The sequence below is a fragment of the Hordeum vulgare genome, chromosome 1H (assembly GCF_904849725.1).
Source record: "Hordeum vulgare subsp. vulgare chromosome 1H, MorexV3_pseudomolecules_assembly, whole genome shotgun sequence".
Lineage (NCBI taxonomy): Eukaryota > Viridiplantae > Streptophyta > Magnoliopsida > Poales > Poaceae > Hordeum > Hordeum vulgare.
The window spans coordinates 499,155,470-499,173,317 of record NC_058518.1 but is presented as its reverse complement, the minus strand read 5'-3'; the positions used below and the strand labels follow the sequence as shown (position 1 = coordinate 499,173,317).

The following is a 17,848-nucleotide window of genomic DNA, read 5'->3' as shown; positions in this document are numbered from 1 at the left end:
CCGTTTGGGAGGTCTGGATGAAAGAACCAAACCCGCCCTTGGGAAACAATTTTAACATGCAGTTCCGTTTCTTGTTCCAGTGCTCTTTCTCCGCCCCTTCCGTCTTTTGGCCCATTCATCACATGCAAACGAGTACCGCACCAACCGCGTGCTCAAGTGGCAATCCTCTCTGTTTGACCAGAGACGTACGAGTGAGCCACACTAGCAGATATTATCAAGAGCTCTGATGGTTCGCGCTCTGTAGATATCCAATTCTTCTCGAAGGTGCAGCTTGATCTATGCGCAGCAGGCCGGCTTTTAGCAAGAGCTGGGTGGTTCTTGCTGGATCTGGTTCTGGATTTGTGGGGGTTATCCGATTTGTTGCTGGGTTGCAGCTTGATCTATGAGCCGCAGGGGCTATTAGCAAGAGCTGGGTGGTTCTTGCTGGATCTGGTTCTGGATTTGTGGGGGTTATCCGATTTGTTGCTGGGTTGCAGCTGGATCTCAGGGCTGGGCTGAGGCAGCGCCGTTAAGCCGGTTGATCCTCGTGTACTCAGGTCTCAGGTACGGAGCGATAATTCTCAATCCTTCTCATTTCAGACCCACGTTGATTCCCTTTCTTACACCTGTGTACTTTTCTTGCAAATTATCAGCAATAATTCATTGAAAAAGAATCTTATAGGATACCATTTATATCTAAACAGATCTCTTTTTACTTTTTAGACGTGGATTTAGTCTATATATACTATAGCTTCCACCGGTTTTCCTGGAAATGACAACTTACTTCGGTCGATAAGTTATGAACGTTTATATGTACTGACTGCAGGGATTAATGGAGCAGAAAGTAGAGATTCCAGAAAGTAAGCTTAAAGACTACATCCAAGATACGGACAAGACAAAGTGGAGGTTGAAGAACAATCATAATATCAAATATTTTTCAGAAGATGAGATTAAGAGAATAACCAGCAACTATAGCACCAAGCTCGGAAATGGTGCCTTTGGAGAGGTTTACAAAGGAGTCCTTGACGACGACCAATGGGTTGCAGTGAAGAAATATATCCGCTTGGATTCACAAGAAGAGTTTGCTAAAGAGGTAATCATTCACAGTCAAATCAATCATAAGAATGTAATCAGGCTCGTTGGCTGTTGCATTGACGAGAATGCTCAGACGATGGTCTTGGAGCACGCCAGCAATGGAAACCTCAGTGACCGTCTTCACTGCCATGATAATCCTATCTCTTTGGCCACAAGATTGAACATTGCTATAGAATGTGCGGAAGCCCTGGGCTGCATGCATTCCATGTATAACCCTGTCATCCATCTTGATATCAAGCCCTCTAATATTCTTCTGGGTGATGATTTCCATGCAAAGATATCAGATTTTGGAATATCAAGGTTAAGAGACAACATTGAAAGTGCCATAAATGTGATAGGGTGTATTGGGTACATGGATCCAGCTTTTAGACAGGAGGGGTGTCTCATCACCGTGAAGAGTGACGTCTACAGCTTCGGGGTTGTTCTAGTGGAATTAATTACCAAAACAAAACCAACAGACGAGACAAAAAGAGTCATTCAGAGATTTGGTAAAGCGTTTACGAAAGGGAGGCCTGTAAGAGACTTGTTCGATGCAGACATTGCAAATAAGAGCAACACCAAGGTTCTTGAGGCCATTGGAGCAATTGCAAACAAGTGCTTGAACGAGGAGTATGATGCACGTCCTGAAATGAACGACGTCGCTGGACGCCTCCGGGATCTCAGAGCTGTTCTAGAAAGCGGGCAAGGAAAATCACAAACAGGTTGGCGATTCTTTAACGGTGGTCAGAATGAACTGAAAACAGAAAAGCCTGGCGTAGCCTGGAGTAGCATTTTCAGTAGGAATACAACCATCTTTAAAAAGGGTTACCCTGCCCCTGCCGGCATCCCGCGATACTCGTACGGAGATTTGAAGATGATGACCAAGAACTTCATAGATGTGCTGGGCCGCGGCGCGTACTGCACAGTGTACCGCGGGCACTTGCCTGACGGTCGTGCTGTGGCAGTGAAGCAGCTGTACGGGGTGGGCGGCAGCGAGGTGGAGTTCTGGTCGGAGGTGACCATCATGGCGCGGATGAATCACCGGAATATAGTAAGCATATGGGGATGGTGTGCGGATAAGGGACAGCGCATGCTCATCCTAGAGTTCATCTCCAATGGCTCCCTCGACAAGCACGTCTTGCCGGCGTCCACGCAGGAGGACGACGGCCCGGGTCAACGGCAGCACCTGGACCTGAACACGCGCCATCAGATTGCACTGGGGGTGGCGCATGCCATGGCGTACATGCACGAGGAGTGCTCCGACGGTGTGCTGCACTGTGATATCAAGCCACATAATATCCTTCTTGACGACAACTTCTGCCCCAAGCTGACTGACTTCGGGCTGTCCACCTGGCTCAGTAAGACGATGTCCCGCGTCCGGGGCACCCGTGGGTATATGGCGCCTGAGTGGGTCATCCACAGAGAGGTCATCACTGCCAAGGCAGATGTCTATAGCTTTGGCATGGTGCTTCTTGAGGTTGTCTCCGGCCGCAACTACAATTTCCGGGAGGAATCAGTGGGCAGCGAGGATTGGTACTTTCCCAAGTGGGTCTACGAGAAATGTTACATACATCACAAGATCGAGGACATCCTCGACCCAATCCTCCAAGCGGAGGCCTGCCAAGGCACGGGCATAGCTGAGCTCATGGTGAACACGGCCATTTGGTGTCTCCAGGACCGTGCTGAGAAGCGACCCTCAATGGGGAAGGTCGTAAAGATGCTCGATGGCACTATTGAGATGACCAAGCAGCCAGAAAAGCCGGTCATCTTTTGCGCCTGTGACGACTAGCTTCTCGGTGAATAAAAATGGCCAGAGATCAGACAAGAAGTATCAGGTAATGCCACAAAGATGTCATGTACAATGGATTTATTAAAAAAAAAATCATGTATAATGATTGATAAGATAGTCTCTATTGAACGAGCACTGCAATGTTAGTAGAAACAACTGCATGGGTATTCTGCACTGTTTTTGCTCTAGTTTCTAGACCGCTTGTCGAAACAAGACGTATAATATTAATATATCCTTGGATAGCTATGGAAAATGCACAAGTTTTCCATGTAGAACACTTTTTGGGATTCCTCGCGGTTTAATAGCAGTTTCTGAAACGATGGGCGCTTGATGGATGGCAGCGATCGCATTTTCATGATTTTATGAAGAAAACGATATGGTGTTGAAAAGATATCATTGAGGCGCAACTTTTTCATGTAGACTACACTCTCTAATTCCTTACGGTTTAAGAGCAGTCTCAAATTTACCGAAATGCAAAATTCCCTTTTTCAAAATTCTCTCTTTTTTCGGGTACGGTTTTTGGTACAGTTTTTTAACATTTGTCAGAATGAGATGTCTGATACGACGTCGGAAAGGTGTCGAATAGACGCAACTTTCATATGTTGGTCATTTGTTGAGATTCCTTATGATTTTAAATGAATTTTAAAAATGGTGTGCTTGCGTACGAGTGGCAGCGAGCGTATTTTCATATTTGTTTCCAAACCGCATGTTGGAACTATGCAAATGATATGGCGTTGGAAAGATATCGATGAGGAACAACTTTTTCATATAGATCACTCTCTCTAATTCATTAAGGTTTAATAACAGTTTTATAATTACCGAAATACGAACACTCTATTTTTCGCGACATCAAAATTGACATGTGAATCCTATGAGACAGAAGAACGCACTGCTTCTGAAGGAAAACCGTACTGTATCCGAAGTACAACGGTTGGAAATATGCTCTAGAGGCAATAATAAATTAGTTATTTTTATATATCTTTGTTCATGATAATCGGTTATTATCCATGCTAGAATTGTATTGATTGAAAACTCAAATACATGTGTGGATACATAGACAACATAATGTCCCTACTGAGCCTCTAAGGACTAGCTCAAAGATCAAAGATGGCCAAGGTTTCCTGATCATAGACATGAGTTGTCATTTGATAACGGGATCACATAATTAGAAGAATGATCTGATGGACAAGACCCATACTATGAATGTAGCATGTGATTGTGTCAGTTTATTGCTACTGTTTTCTGCATGTCAAGTATCTGGTTCTATGACCATAAGATCATGCAACTCCCGAGCACCGAAGGAATGCCTTATGTGTATCAAAAGTCACAACGTAACTGGGTGACAATAAAGAAGCTCTACAGGTATCTTCAAAGGTGTGTGTTGGGTTTGCGTGAATCGAGACTAGGATTTGTCACTCCATATGACATAGAGGTATGTCTAGGGCCCACTCGGTAATACAACATAACAATGAGCTTGCAAGCAATGTGACTAAGGAGTTAGTCACGAGATCTTGAATTACGGAACGAGTTAAGAGACTTGCCCATAACAAGATTGAACTAGGTATGGAGATACCGACGATCGAATCTCGGGCAAGTAACATACCAATGGACAAAGGGAACAATATACGGGATTGATTGAATTATTGACATCGTGGTTCGGTCGATAAAGATCTTCGTAGAATATGTAGGAGTCAATATGGGCATCCAGGTCCCGCTATTGATTATTGACCGAAGAGTATCTCGGTCATGTCTACATAGTTATCGAACCCGCAAGGTCTGCACACTTAAGGTTCGATGACGTTTCGGTATTATTGAGTTATATGTGTTGGTGACCGAAGGTTGTTCCCTGTCCCGGATGAGATCACGAATGTCACGCGGACCTCCGAATGGTCCGAAGATAAAGATTTATATATAGAAAAGTGGTATTCGGGTTATAGAATAGTTTCGGGGATTTCCAGTATTGTACCGGAAGTGACGAAAGGGTTTCGGGGTCCACCGAGAGGGCCCCACCAACCCCGGAGGGGCACATGGGCCTACAAGGTGGTGCACCAGCCCCTGATGGTCTTGGGCAACCAACCTCAAGAGGCCCATGCACCAAAGGTTGAGAGAGGAGGTGGAGGAGGAGTCCTACCAAGGGTGTCCACCTCCCTTGTGGGAGGTGGACTCTCCCCCTACTTTGACCTAACCTCTCCTCCTTGGAGGACGGGACAAGGCAAGTCCACCCACCCCCTTCCTCCTATATATAGTGGAGGTTTTGAGGGCATCCACCACCTAAAAAAGCCACGTGTTGCCCTCTTCTTCATAGATCGTCTTCTTCCTCTAGATCGGTTTCAGTATTGCTTGGCTAAGCCCTGCCGGAACAGCTCCACCACCACCCCCGCCATGACGTCGTGCTGACGGAGCACTCATCTACCTCTTCACCCTCGCATGCTCGATCAAGGAGGTGGAGAACGTCATCGAGTTGTACGTGTGTTGAACGCGGAGGTGTGGTCCGTTCGGCACTATATCAGGGCGGATCGTGACGGGATCGTGGGACGAGTCGTGATGAGATCGCTAGACGGATCATGATTGGATCGCGAAGACGTTCGACTACATCAACCGTGTTATATACGCTTCCGTTTAGCGATCTACAAGGGTATGTAGATGCACTCCCCCTCTCGTAGATGTTGATCTCCATAGACTGATCTTGGTGAGCATAGGATTTTTTTGTTTTCCATGCGACGTTCCCCAATGGTGGTATCATGAGCTAGATCTATGCGTAGATGACATCGCGAATAGAACACAAAGGATTTTGTGGGCGTTGATATTTAGATTGCTTTCCTCCTTAGTCTTTTCTTAATTCAGCAGTATTGTAGGATGAAGCGGCCTTGCCTGCCTTCTGCATGATGGTCTAGTAGAACCGAGTCTCCGGTCCGATGAGGCGAGCACTACGAAGGAGCTTGGCGACGAAGACCGCGCGGTGAGAGCTGACAGCCTGCTTGCGGAGCACGTTGCCGTGAACAGCTAGGTCAGAGATGGCTGTGAGGATGGTCGTAGGAGGCTGTAGGATGGACGACTCGTGAGGCACAACCGAGCACAAACGCGACCAGCAATTGTGGCCGCGAGGGCCGCCTCGACCGTAGGGTGCGATGGAAGGCACATTCCCATTCGTCACCGCGTCCACGATGTCCACGGGGGTGGCCCCGGTAGTCGCCACAACACTTACGGCCTGGAGCACGGGCGAGGCAAAGAGCGTCGATGGGATCGCCGAAGCGGGAGGGGAGGAGATATGGAGCGAGGCGAGGTCGCCTCCGGGGTGTTGAACGATCAGAACTGGTGCAGAGCAGGAGGTGTTAGGGCCTCCATCCGCGTTTGCGCGACGCTCCCACATGGTAGGAAAGCGTGGCGGGCCCCTACCCCTGGCGCGCTCGACAAACTCACGCAGAGTCGTCTCACGCACCGCCGAGGCATGGCTGTCGTTCGAAGCCGAGTCATCTTTGTCGGAGGAGAACAGGGAAGGCTTGTCAGCGACGATACCGTGCTGGTGGTAGTCGAGCTTGGTCAGCGTGACCATGATGAGATCACGGCCAGGTAGGAGCACGATCATGCGTGGAGGAAGGCGCTTGCCGCGGAGGACCATCACCAACGCTCGAACGCTGACGAAGTCGCCGCGCCAACGCAGTACAGGTCGAGCACACAGTCTGCCCCCAGGTGGCCGAAGAAGTACTTGAGTCCTTCCTCGTGCGAGAGCTCAGGGGGGAGTCAGACGCCTCAATCTCCTGGATGTCTTCGAAGTTTGCAATGGCATGGTTGTCTGTGTGCTCCACGCGCTCGAAGGTGAGGGTGTTGCCCTCGAACTCGATAGGTCCCTAGCCGGTGGTGTTCCACCGAATGTCTCGGCTGGGAAGGAGAGCAGATCCGGGCCACGTGAGGAAAAAGTGACGCCAACAGATGGGTTGCCACGAGAGGAGACGATGGCGCGTTTGGTGAAGGAGAAAGTGTTGTGCATCGGGGAGGTGAGGTGGACGAAGCGGAGGTGATCGACCTCCTGGATGAGGCATGGTGGTAGCGCGATCAGCGGCGTCTCCTTCACGATTGGTGGAGGCATGTACTCCTGGCGGGCATCCCCAACGAGGGAGCGCGACATCGGGGCAGGCGTGAAGGTGGGTGGTCCCATGTTCGTCGGCGGCGACGATGCGGCCGGGTGAAACAACGGCGGTCCGACGATGGGCATCGCACGACTCGCCAGCGAGGGCACCACGGCCGGCTACGTGCGGGGAAAGGTAGTGGGGAGCGGCGGGACCTTGGACCGGCGGACGAACATGCAGTGGCAGCCAGGGACACAAATTTTATTAGTTTGTTTCAATATAGTATTAGCAAAGTTGCTCATACACACGATCATACATCCATCTTCGTAAACGCAGACACACAGACTCTACTTCTATAAACGCCTCCAAAAAACCAATTCGGTATATAGCATATAAAAATTTTACGGAATTATCACAAACGCCCACAGTTAAAGAAAATGTTTCCTCTCATTAAATGAATATGGTCAAAAGACTGAAATAAATTTAGAAATAATATGGAAATCACTATCATACAATATCTATAATTTGAACTCACGTAGATTGAGTATATTAGAACAACCCAACAGAAAGATCCATTTCGTCGGTATGCGTACGTATAGATCGGCGCAAACAAAAATGATGATCAAACATGGAGACTCATTTTCATGTTGCATCCGTTTTGTGTCCGCATGGATTCATTTTTGACACAATTTGGGTCATATTTGGATCGTCGGCGGATATAAAGGGGACGTTTTCTGTGATTGCATGGTCCACATGTGTCCGGTCTGACCCAGTCGTCACACAACCACCCATCCACGTTTGCTTATTTAATTCGTTGGTCCATCCCCACCCACCTCTCTTCTATTATTTTAGTGTCACAATGTTGCTGCTCACTTGCTTTCCATTAAATGCATGTGTTGATGCATTTAAAAAAACAGATACAAACAGGATGATGGACGATTCAAATGAATAAAAAATGAATAAAAACCATGTCCGTCTGGATTACTCGTTGGAGTTGGTCTTACTGCCTCTCTAACTATCCAACTTGAATTGGGTTATTTCGTTAGTTTGTGGTCATACGTGCTGGTCATACGTGCTACGATCAGAATAGTAGACTGTATAGAAGCAAAGTGAATTTCTCGTGGCATCGCTAAAACTAATGACGCGGCGGGATAACTGACAAAAGACATCATGTAGCGTAGCAGTGCCTGCTCTGCCTGCTCTGCCTGCAAGTCTGATCCGATGCAGTGCCCGGTGCCTGTCCCGTCTATCCATGGCGACGTGCATATGTCCTGGTCAATGGTCAGTGCCAAGTCTGTCGTCCATGGTGACCTCTCAGGCTCTGTCTCGTTCCAAAGTTTTTTTTTTCTTTAATGTCAGCCATATCATTCCTAAATTTATTAAACAAAGGAAAGATTGATCTAGTTCATGAGGAAAACTGAAGCGAAAAATCATACAAAAGTTGTCAACCGACTTACAACGCACAACTATACGCACACCAACAAGGACAAGTCTTGCCTAAACTCTGCCAAGATAGTGGGAGGTCAGGACATAGAGCCACAAGACCGCTTTACAACCGAAACAAACAGCTTAAAGCACAAACCAAACCCAGACAAGCCCCATGTCGTCGAAAAGAGAGTGGCGAGTGGACCGCAAGACTCGACTGGACCTGAGGAAAGCGTCGATGAAGAGGTGCCGCATCGGTGTACATTGCGCCCTAGGGGCCCACGATCTAAGTGGAGGCCAACTCTAGCATCAAACTCTGTAGTGGGACTTCGGGAGCAACTCGAATAGTGCCTTCAAGAAGGTAACGGCGCCATAGCGCCGCCACTGCCCGAACCACCTTGCTGGATCTGGGGTTTCCCTCGTTGCACGGGAGGAGGATTGGAAGGGCCTAGACGACGTCTTCAAAAAGGTCACGACACCCGCAGGCGTCGCTGTCGTCCACAATAGCATCGGATTTCTCCCAGCCCAACATCATCTCCGCAATCCACACACACGCCATTGAGAGCCAGTAGCCAGGCCACACCATCGACGAGACGCCATTCCATACCGCTCACAGTGGTGACGATGGCCACCTCAAACAACTCCCACAATAGACCGACGTGCTGCCAATCCTATATTCGCTTCCCTGCATCGGACGGTGGATGCAACGTCCATGAGCGACGTCATTCGTCACCCGCCGGCCACCATACCCTCACGCCATCACCCGTCTCATCCCAAAGTTGACAGGTGCTAGTGTTAAACACAGCCTGGTCAGTTTGGCCATGCGCCGGTGCAGTACGTGTCACGTGTGTCCCTCTACCATTCATAGCATCCTAACGATAAGGTTGCACGCCAACTGTAAAAAGATTTATAAGTTACAGACACAGTGCATGCGAGTTCCTACCGACGGATCCATTAACGATAGGGTTACAAGCGTTACTGCAAGCCTTTCTGGCAGTAGGCCATTTTCCTACCGTCAGGGGCCTTGACGATAGGTTGTTATACCCTAGCGCCAAGGGCTTTGGCGATAGCAAAGAGTCATATCGAATTTTTTTCCAACCGAAATCAAATCTGACTTAACTTTTTTTCAAAAGTCAAAATAGTGAATTTTACCCGCGTAATGAAACTCTTTTACATAGATCGTGGGTCGGTGGGTGGGTGGTTTTTATCGTCTCGTCCTCACGATCAAATATCTCCACCCCCACCTCCCCACGATAAAAAGTAACCGCACCCACATCCACACCTCCGCGGATCTTCGCCGGCGTCCAAGCTCATGTGGAAGGCCTACCACAAGAAGCTGGGCGTGCACAAGACGGCCACCGCCGGCACCAGCGCCTGGAAGGGCAAGGCCATGAGCGGCGGGAACGGTAACCGGGAGGAGGATCGAAGGCAGTAGGTGGTGCTGGGGGCTGGGGAGGCACATCGACGTTCTCTGCCACCGAGCATAGCACCTTCGAGACGGTAAGCTGGAAAACTTACCGATCATTAACAATTACGCGTTCTTCCACGGCGGCCACCGCTGGGGAAGTGAAGTGCAAGGGCGCCGGCGGCGGCAACGCTAAGCGCTCGGGAGCTATAAAATGAGTGGGCGCTTCCGGCCGTGGAGGTGCCAAGGGAGCAGGTGGTGCGGGCGGTGGCGGCTCGGGATGTACGCCGACATTCGCTACCATCGGCTATATGGCCCTCCAGACGGTAAGCCGGCAAACTTCTCGACCACCATTACTCATTCTCTTTCTACAAGTCTACGAATGAAATAGTAATGTCACAGCTTACGCCGCTATGAATTTTTTTTCTCTAGGACACGAATGCCACGAATGAGTCGTACGGCTGTTCGTCGACTGAGCACGGTGCATTATTCTCTCCCACCGCCCATGGCACCTTTGAGACCGACCATATCGATGACTGAGGAACTTGAGGCATCTACAAAGTCTTGGTGTCAAGATGAAGTCTCTCTATCGGGTTTGCTAGTTCTCATGCTATAATTTTATATTCAGTTGTCCACTTTGCCGTGTGTATGGGTTCCGCTCCAGGAGATCTGGATATTACCATATCACTCGTGTATGATAAATAAACTAGGTAAATCGGTCTTCGGTGTGTGTGTGTGTGGGGGGGGTGGGGGGGGGGGGGGGGGGGCTAGCAATATCCTTCTAGGACCCTTGTGATAGCAACCGTTGATGTAAAATATATTTGTTCCTTCAGTGTTAAGCTTTATGATCTGTTCGATTTGGGGTTCTGGTCTGGCTTACTCTTGGTCTATCAATTTTTTTTTTCTCGTCTTGTTCTGTAATGAACTTGATGGTCTAAGAGTGTGTAGCAGAGCGCGTAAACTCGTCAAACCTAGAAAAAAAACTCAATGTGTTTACAATTTTGATTGGAAAATTGACTGACACGAAGCAAACCTCGTAAAATTTGTTCGATGCAAACTTTTTAAAGGGACATGTAGTTTTCAAATCTCGTTGGAGCAAACATGCTGCCATGAAACTAACCAATCTAATCGATGTATGTTGGAAGAAGCCCCCGCACGCCGAAATTTGTAAGCGTATGTGTATTTCTAATACGGGCCCTCAAAGCACCACCAACAATCGTCTTCAACGTGGGGCACGGTCCGGACATGATTTTCATCCGGACACGATCCTTTAGAGCAACTTCAACCGACCGACCCAAATGAAAAGCGATTTCGTTCGTTTTTCGTTCGTTTGGGTCATCAGTCGGCTCCGTGTCTGCGCCCAATGCGTCGACCCATATTTGTTCGTCTGGCCGGTCAACCGTCGGTTTTTAAACATATACACATATTTTACATTGCAACAACAAATGATATAGCATAGTTTCACAATCAAAAATAAAATATAACCAAATTTTACAAGCCCAGTAAAAATTAAATTATCTATAAAATACACCTATTGATTACCAACATGATCCCATATATGCTCAACCAAATCATCTTGCAACTGAATATAACTGAATATGAGTTTTCAAATCACGTATTTCATAATAAAATTGGATAAACTGTGCAAACGATATCGTTTCTCCGCCATGCTGAGGCACCACATTGTCACCCTGAAACTCAAATCCTTGATCGTGTAGACGTTCCGGATGCTCTATCCTGTACGATCATATTATGCATGATCATACAAGCAGTCATCACTTTCCACAACTTCTTGGTGCTCCAAGTTCTAGCAGGATACCGAACTATGTCCCATCGAGATCGCAGAACATCAAAGGCACGTTCGACATTCTTCCTAGCACTCTCTTGGTCTTGAGAAAATCTTTTCCTCTTCTCTCCCACAGGGTTGGAGATTTTCTTCACAAGTGGTCCACTATGGATAGATTCCGTCAGCTAGATAGTATCCTTTGTTGTAGTTGGGACCGTTGATGTTAACATTGACCGGCGAGTTTTTGCGTTCGGCAAGCCTTGCAAACATCGGCGGCCGTTGAAGCACATTGATGTCATTGTGTGATCTAGTCATGCCAAAGAAAGAGTGCGAGATTTAGAGATCTTGAGAGGCCACGGCCCCAAGTATGACATTGCAAGCCTTAACGTGACCCTTATACTGGCCTTGTCAAGTGGTAGGGTAGTTCTTCCACTCCCAATGCAATGAGTCTATGCTGCCAATCATCCCTGGGAAGCCCCGGCTAGTATTGGTTGTCAACAAGCGGGCTGTGTCTACATAAGTCGACTCTCTTAGGTACATAGGGCCAAAGACAACAACCACGGCCTTGTAGAATATGTACAACGACTCTAGGCACGTAGACTCACTCATACGAACGTACTCATCGATAAGATCACTGAGTACTCTGTATGCAAGCATCCAGATGGTTGCAGTGCATTTCTAATAAGATGAGAAGCTAATCTTTCCAATGACATCTTCTTTGCACTCGGAGTAGTTATCGTATCCGACCACCCCTCTCGAATCCGGTTGAATACATGCCTAGCCATGTGGAAACGACGCCGGAATTTTTTATGTTTAAAGAATGGGTTGCTTGTGTCAAAGTAGTCCTTTCATAGAAGGAAATGGCCGCTCTCTCAATTGCGATTCAAAGACGGAACATGCCCCAGAATCGAGCCCCGGAACAGTGGCTGATGCCTATTATTGTTGTCATGGACCAACACTGCAAGCAACATCTCCTCATTGTCAGATGAGGAATCATCGGAGTTGCACAGAATATTATGGAAAAAAGAACTCGTCGGCGCAGTTCATTTTGTACCTTGAGTCAAATTGTCGAACAATTTGTGGGCGTGGACGACGAAGCTGACCGGTGATGACGGATTGCGGTCGAGGAAGCTGCGGTGCCCCGGCGACGCTACAGTCGACGGCGTGGGGTAGCTAGGCGCTGCGGTACGGGAGGATGCAGCTGGAACTGGGCGGCGGCGTCGACAACGACGACGACGAGGGGACTGAGGGCGAGGCGAGGGCGAGATGGGGGTGGAAAATAACCAATGTGCCACCAACTGACGGGCTAGGAAATGGTGAAAGCGCGCGTCGTCCGCGTTCGCTTTGTGTCCGCGCCGATCCAAATCAGGCTCAAAATTGAGCCTGAAATGGGTCGGCAGACGAATGAAAAGCGGTCGCGCGTTCGTTTAAATCGACGCATTGAGCCGTCTTGTATGTACGGGCAGACCTAAACGAACAACGACGTACAAAATGAATCGTCACGTTGAAGTTGCTCTTATACGTCCGCCTTTGACTGCACTCACTTGTCCGCCTTTGACTGCACTCACCTATGTGCAGCTCCATCATTGGGAGGTGGAGCATGCTCGCTGCCGACATGGGGAACACACTATTGTAACTAGTCCGTAGAGCGGTGAAGTTTTTTAAACACTATTGCTTGTAGTTACAAGCCCGTGAAGCAAAGTAAGCACGAGGGTCTGGAGCATGCTCGCTGCCGACATGGGGAACACACTATTGTAACTAGTCCTTAGAGCGGTGAAGTTTTTTAAACACTATTGCTTGTAGTTACAAGCCCACGAAGCAAAGTAAGCACGAGGGTTTTGTCGGTGACTGGATGACAAAACATCATCAAAAGCATGTGAGAGGGACTTGAGCTTGGCACACCAATAGTTGTCCCCTTAAGCAGTTTTGCGGAACTCGGGTTCAAGAGCTAGGGCACGATTCTTCTTGCTATCTCGGAAGAGATTAACTATAATGTCCCAAAGTGGCTTCGCCGTGGAGCCGCGGTTCATGATGATGCCGAAAAGTTTAAGAGAGACCGAGCCATCTATCCAACAGAGGATAGCGAAGTCATCGCGGCCCCAAACGATGGTGGAGGAGGTGTCCGATGAGGTGCTGCTGAAGAGAACATTGCAGGGATTTTTTATGATGTCTACAATCCCGGTGATGCTGGGGATGGATCTAATGACCGGTGGTAGTGATCGAGGACTGAGGAACGGGAGGCATCTATAAAATCCTGGTGCCTCAAAAAAAATCTTATAAAATCTTGGTGTCTAAGATGAAGTCCCTTCATCGGGTTTGCTATTTTTTTTTCAAAAAGGTCATTTTATTATTTAAAAGATTTAAGCATTACACTCGGCCTCTGCATATTAAGATGCACACAGCCAATAAGGTCCTCTGATAAAACATGTAAAGTCCGTATAACGCCTAAAGCGAAGTTGCACCAATCCTAAGATCATGCTACGATCCATGTTGGATAAAAATATTCCTTGCCGTAGCTTTTAATTGTGTACACATCTTCGTAAACATGTCTTAATTCTCCACACATTGTAGAGAGGACCGTAAACGAAGAATTCTGGTACATCTGTAGATAACCTACAACAGAGAAGTACTTTTAACGTTAAAAACCTTATCATTTCTATATAGCCAAAGCGACCAAATAACGGGAAGCACTCCCACTCTTAAAAGAATTCTAAACCTGTGATAAATCCTATGTAACCAGTTACCAAATATATTGCAACACTACATGGAGGATACAAGCTAGAAGCTATTTGGATGATTGATCATATAAAACGAGCCAATTTGCATTGAAAGATAAATATTTCATTGTCTCATCATGATGACAAAAGATACATTATGGATTTGCATGCCAATTCTTCTTAATAATGCTAGTTCTTACTGTTGGTTTGATCTAAAAGGCTTAACAGGCATCCAGGACAAGAACTCTTTGGAATGTTAGAAAGAAGTCCGATGTCGAGGAGTCAGGATGAAGTGAAAGTTTCTATCTTGTTTGCCAGTTCTTACATTATCTAATTATTACCATAGCTAGCTTGGATTGTTTATGTAGCTTTTAGGTTCAGTTGTGTCTTAATGCATGCATACATGTGTCTGTGTGTGTGCGTCACCAGGAGATTTGGAATCATATTACGCCTACCACTTTTGTGTATGATAAGGCTGGTCATAGTAAGAGTAACATATAATAGTATCATGCATATGATATTATTGTATGATACTATCTTTATAGTGCATACTATCATAAATAGTATCGTAGATGATCTTATTTATTGTCATGCATGAAACAAAGTAGCATTGCATTTAACATGATACGGTATCTACCTATGTTACTCTAACCTTCTCTTTCTTTTTTAATTCTCTGCCACATCAGCATGTTTGCTAATCCCGAGTATATGTTACTAGCTAAGATACCACCACTATGGCTAGCCTAAGCTTGGAAACCAGTCATCTGCATGGGGAATCTTAACAGCATCATGTACGGATAAAGGAATAATCAGTATTGTACTCCCTCTATACCTAAGTAATTATGGTTGAAGAGAACTAGACTAGTTCTCTTCAACTATAATTATTATGGTATGGAGGTAGTATATTATAGTCTGTATATGTTTCTCTATTGCTCGTGTTAAGCTTTGTGCTCTGTTTGATGTTGGATTTTCTAGTTTGGCTTCCACTTTTTTGTCTAACAATATATTGTCTTTAGTCCTCTTTATGATGGCCTTGGCCAATGCGCATCGATGCAATCACTTCCATAATACTAGTAATGGTTTTAATCTGCATAACACCTCTATTGAAACAAAGTTCCATTTTCATGAAAATGAATCAAAGTTCAGGTAAGTTCAGCCATTACAGAGAATAAAACTCCAGGCTTACAAACCAAACCAAAGTTCCATTTTCAGAAAGGAAACAAAGTTCATATATCATCGGCCAAATCACGAGGAAAAAGCCACGGCCAATCATATAACAGAGAGAACAAAACTCCGGGCTTACAAAGCAGGAACAACATGAAAGTAATATCTTGGACGACACAGAAGAAACTGTTCAGTACCGCTTAGTCTTGCCACATTTTCACAGTTCAGGGGAATCTCAAAACTGGCTAATCCCAGAGACCATCATGCATTAAGCAACAACCAAATCAAAACAAAGTTGAATTAATGTTTTTCACTTGCCATTATCCTAAGTGATCGTGCTCTTATTTTAGCATGTATTGATTCAATTTAGCCCGGCCTAATCTCAACTTAGAACTCGAAAATTGATGGACCGGGGAAGCTACTACTCCCAAGCTCTGTTTTAAATTCAAAAATTGGTGGCGCACAGGAGAGGATTTCCATCCTTTTGCCAAAACGACATGTGAAGTTACTAAGTGCTCTCGATTCAACCCTAATATGCGAATCATTTTTGAAGGTCCAAGACCATAGATATTGATAGATAAAACTTTATCATTTGAATGGACAATTGAACTGAGAATATCATAGCTATACTTAAGAGTAAAACACTAGGGAAAGCCCATGTGCGACGAAGATCTTTTTGTTGCTGTTGGAATAAGAATAAGACCATATCCCACTGACATAATATCTAGAAGTGGGAGAAGAGGGATTACCCATGCATATTGATATGCATGTTCCTCAGAAAAGAAATTGTAATTTTTGCAATTTTTGGTTCATTTTTTCTATAAATTATTTCCGATTCACGGAACTAAGTCTTATCTCTTTCTTAAAGAATAAATAAAAAGAATAAGAAAAAAAATACTGGAATTTTTAATTTCCCAAGATTTATCTCATTGGAATAGCTAAAGTTAAGAAGGGGGCTGCTACGCATCTACCGGCGGATATTTAGTAAACATCCGTCACCTGGAGGTCCGTCCAATGTACGCGCAGTTGTCCCGATCTGCGTGCGTGCAGCCGTCCGATCCGCTCCAGCCGGGCATCCTATAATTCCTGAAACAACGGCCGAGTTGCACAAACTTTCATTCCTGAAACGACGGCCGAGTTGTAGAAACTTTCGCTTTGTTACGAAAAATAAATTTTGCACTCGTTAATTCCTGAAACAAAGGTCGAGTTTCAGAAATAATTTGCTTGTTGCAGAATTTTTCCCTTCGTCTTTGTGTAACATAGGGAGGACGTGGGGCAAAGAGATAGCCCAGGCAGCCATTCGATCGACTCGATCGAACGACAGCGCGTCCGACCGATGTCTAGCACGGATCAGCCGGCTAAGGGAAAGGTTTTCCCAATTAAGAATGGACTTACTTAGTTAAATTGAAAATGTTAATCAAATAACTTCGTTACCTAGTTATTACCTATATAAAGATACTTATCAAAAAAAAGTTGAATCATTTTCCTAGTCTATTCGTTTTTCTATTTCTTTGTCTTGCTAGATCTCTTAACTAGAATATCATAGTTTTCACAAAGCTCTAGGCTGGCAAATATTTCCATAAAGCGTAACCATCTTCTTCACTTGGTCAGTATTGTGAAGTCGGCCATGAATTCTGAAGATGGAATCAAGTAGAACTTTCTAGCATTTCTTGGTGTCGTAAACTCGTGGTAGAAATTAATACTTGTTTTTTTATGGATAGACTAATTCTTGGGCATGCGGCACATAACCAATATTTTTTTGCCAGAAATTTAGTATATAAGTCAATATACACATGTGGAGTATATTATAGTAGTATATGGTTTTTAAGGACGTGCTTTGTCTCAGTGAAAGCTATCTCGCGTCGAGTGCTACAGTAATAGGCCGGCCTTTAGCACAAAATATATAGTAGAGAATCCCAGGTACTCCAAATCCCAACATAGCGCTGATCCCCAATACACCTTCATCGAGTTCGTCCTATACTTGGTGTGAACCACATGAAGATCGTTTTGTCCTTCTTTTTCTCGGTTTTCTCCTGTTTTTTTTTTATTTTGTTCGTTTTGTTTTGTTTTCTCTTTTATTCTACTTTGTTTTTGTTTTTTCGTTTTCCTTTTGTTTTTCTTTGTTCCTTTAATTATTTTTTATCGGTTTTCCTTCTTTAATGATTTTCCTTTGCTTCTTTTGGTTTTTAATTCTCATATTCCTTATGTCAACATTTTTCAGATACGCGTTTAAAAATATTCCAATACAAGTTTTACATTTTTCTAATACACGGACAACATTTTTTCCATACATAGTTTTAAACATTTTTGCTTGATTAACGTATTTTCATTGTAAGATCAACATTTTTTGAATAATGGTTAACATTTTTCATATACACACTTTTAAACATTTATAAATGCAAGAATAACATTTTTTAAAATTCAAGATAAATAATTTATTAA

At 45.5% G+C, this 17,848-nt stretch overlaps 1 protein-coding gene and 1 pseudogene across 1 annotated transcript; both read left to right on the top strand.

The window, feature by feature from the left end:
- The first annotated feature begins 97 nt into the window (after positions 1–97).
- Positions 98–2,952, top strand: LOC123419426 (probable serine/threonine-protein kinase PBL9). The gene is made up of 2 exons (XM_045107172.1): positions 98–543; positions 806–2,952. The coding sequence occupies exon 2, from the start codon at positions 812–814 to the stop codon at positions 2,840–2,842; it is 2,031 nt and encodes a 676-aa protein (XP_044963107.1). The 5' UTR covers positions 98–543; positions 806–811; the 3' UTR covers positions 2,843–2,952.
- A 6,642-nt stretch (positions 2,953–9,594) lies between these two features.
- On the top strand, positions 9,595–10,473 carry LOC123419411 (annotated as a pseudogene).
- Positions 10,474–17,848: the final 7,375 nt, after the last annotated feature.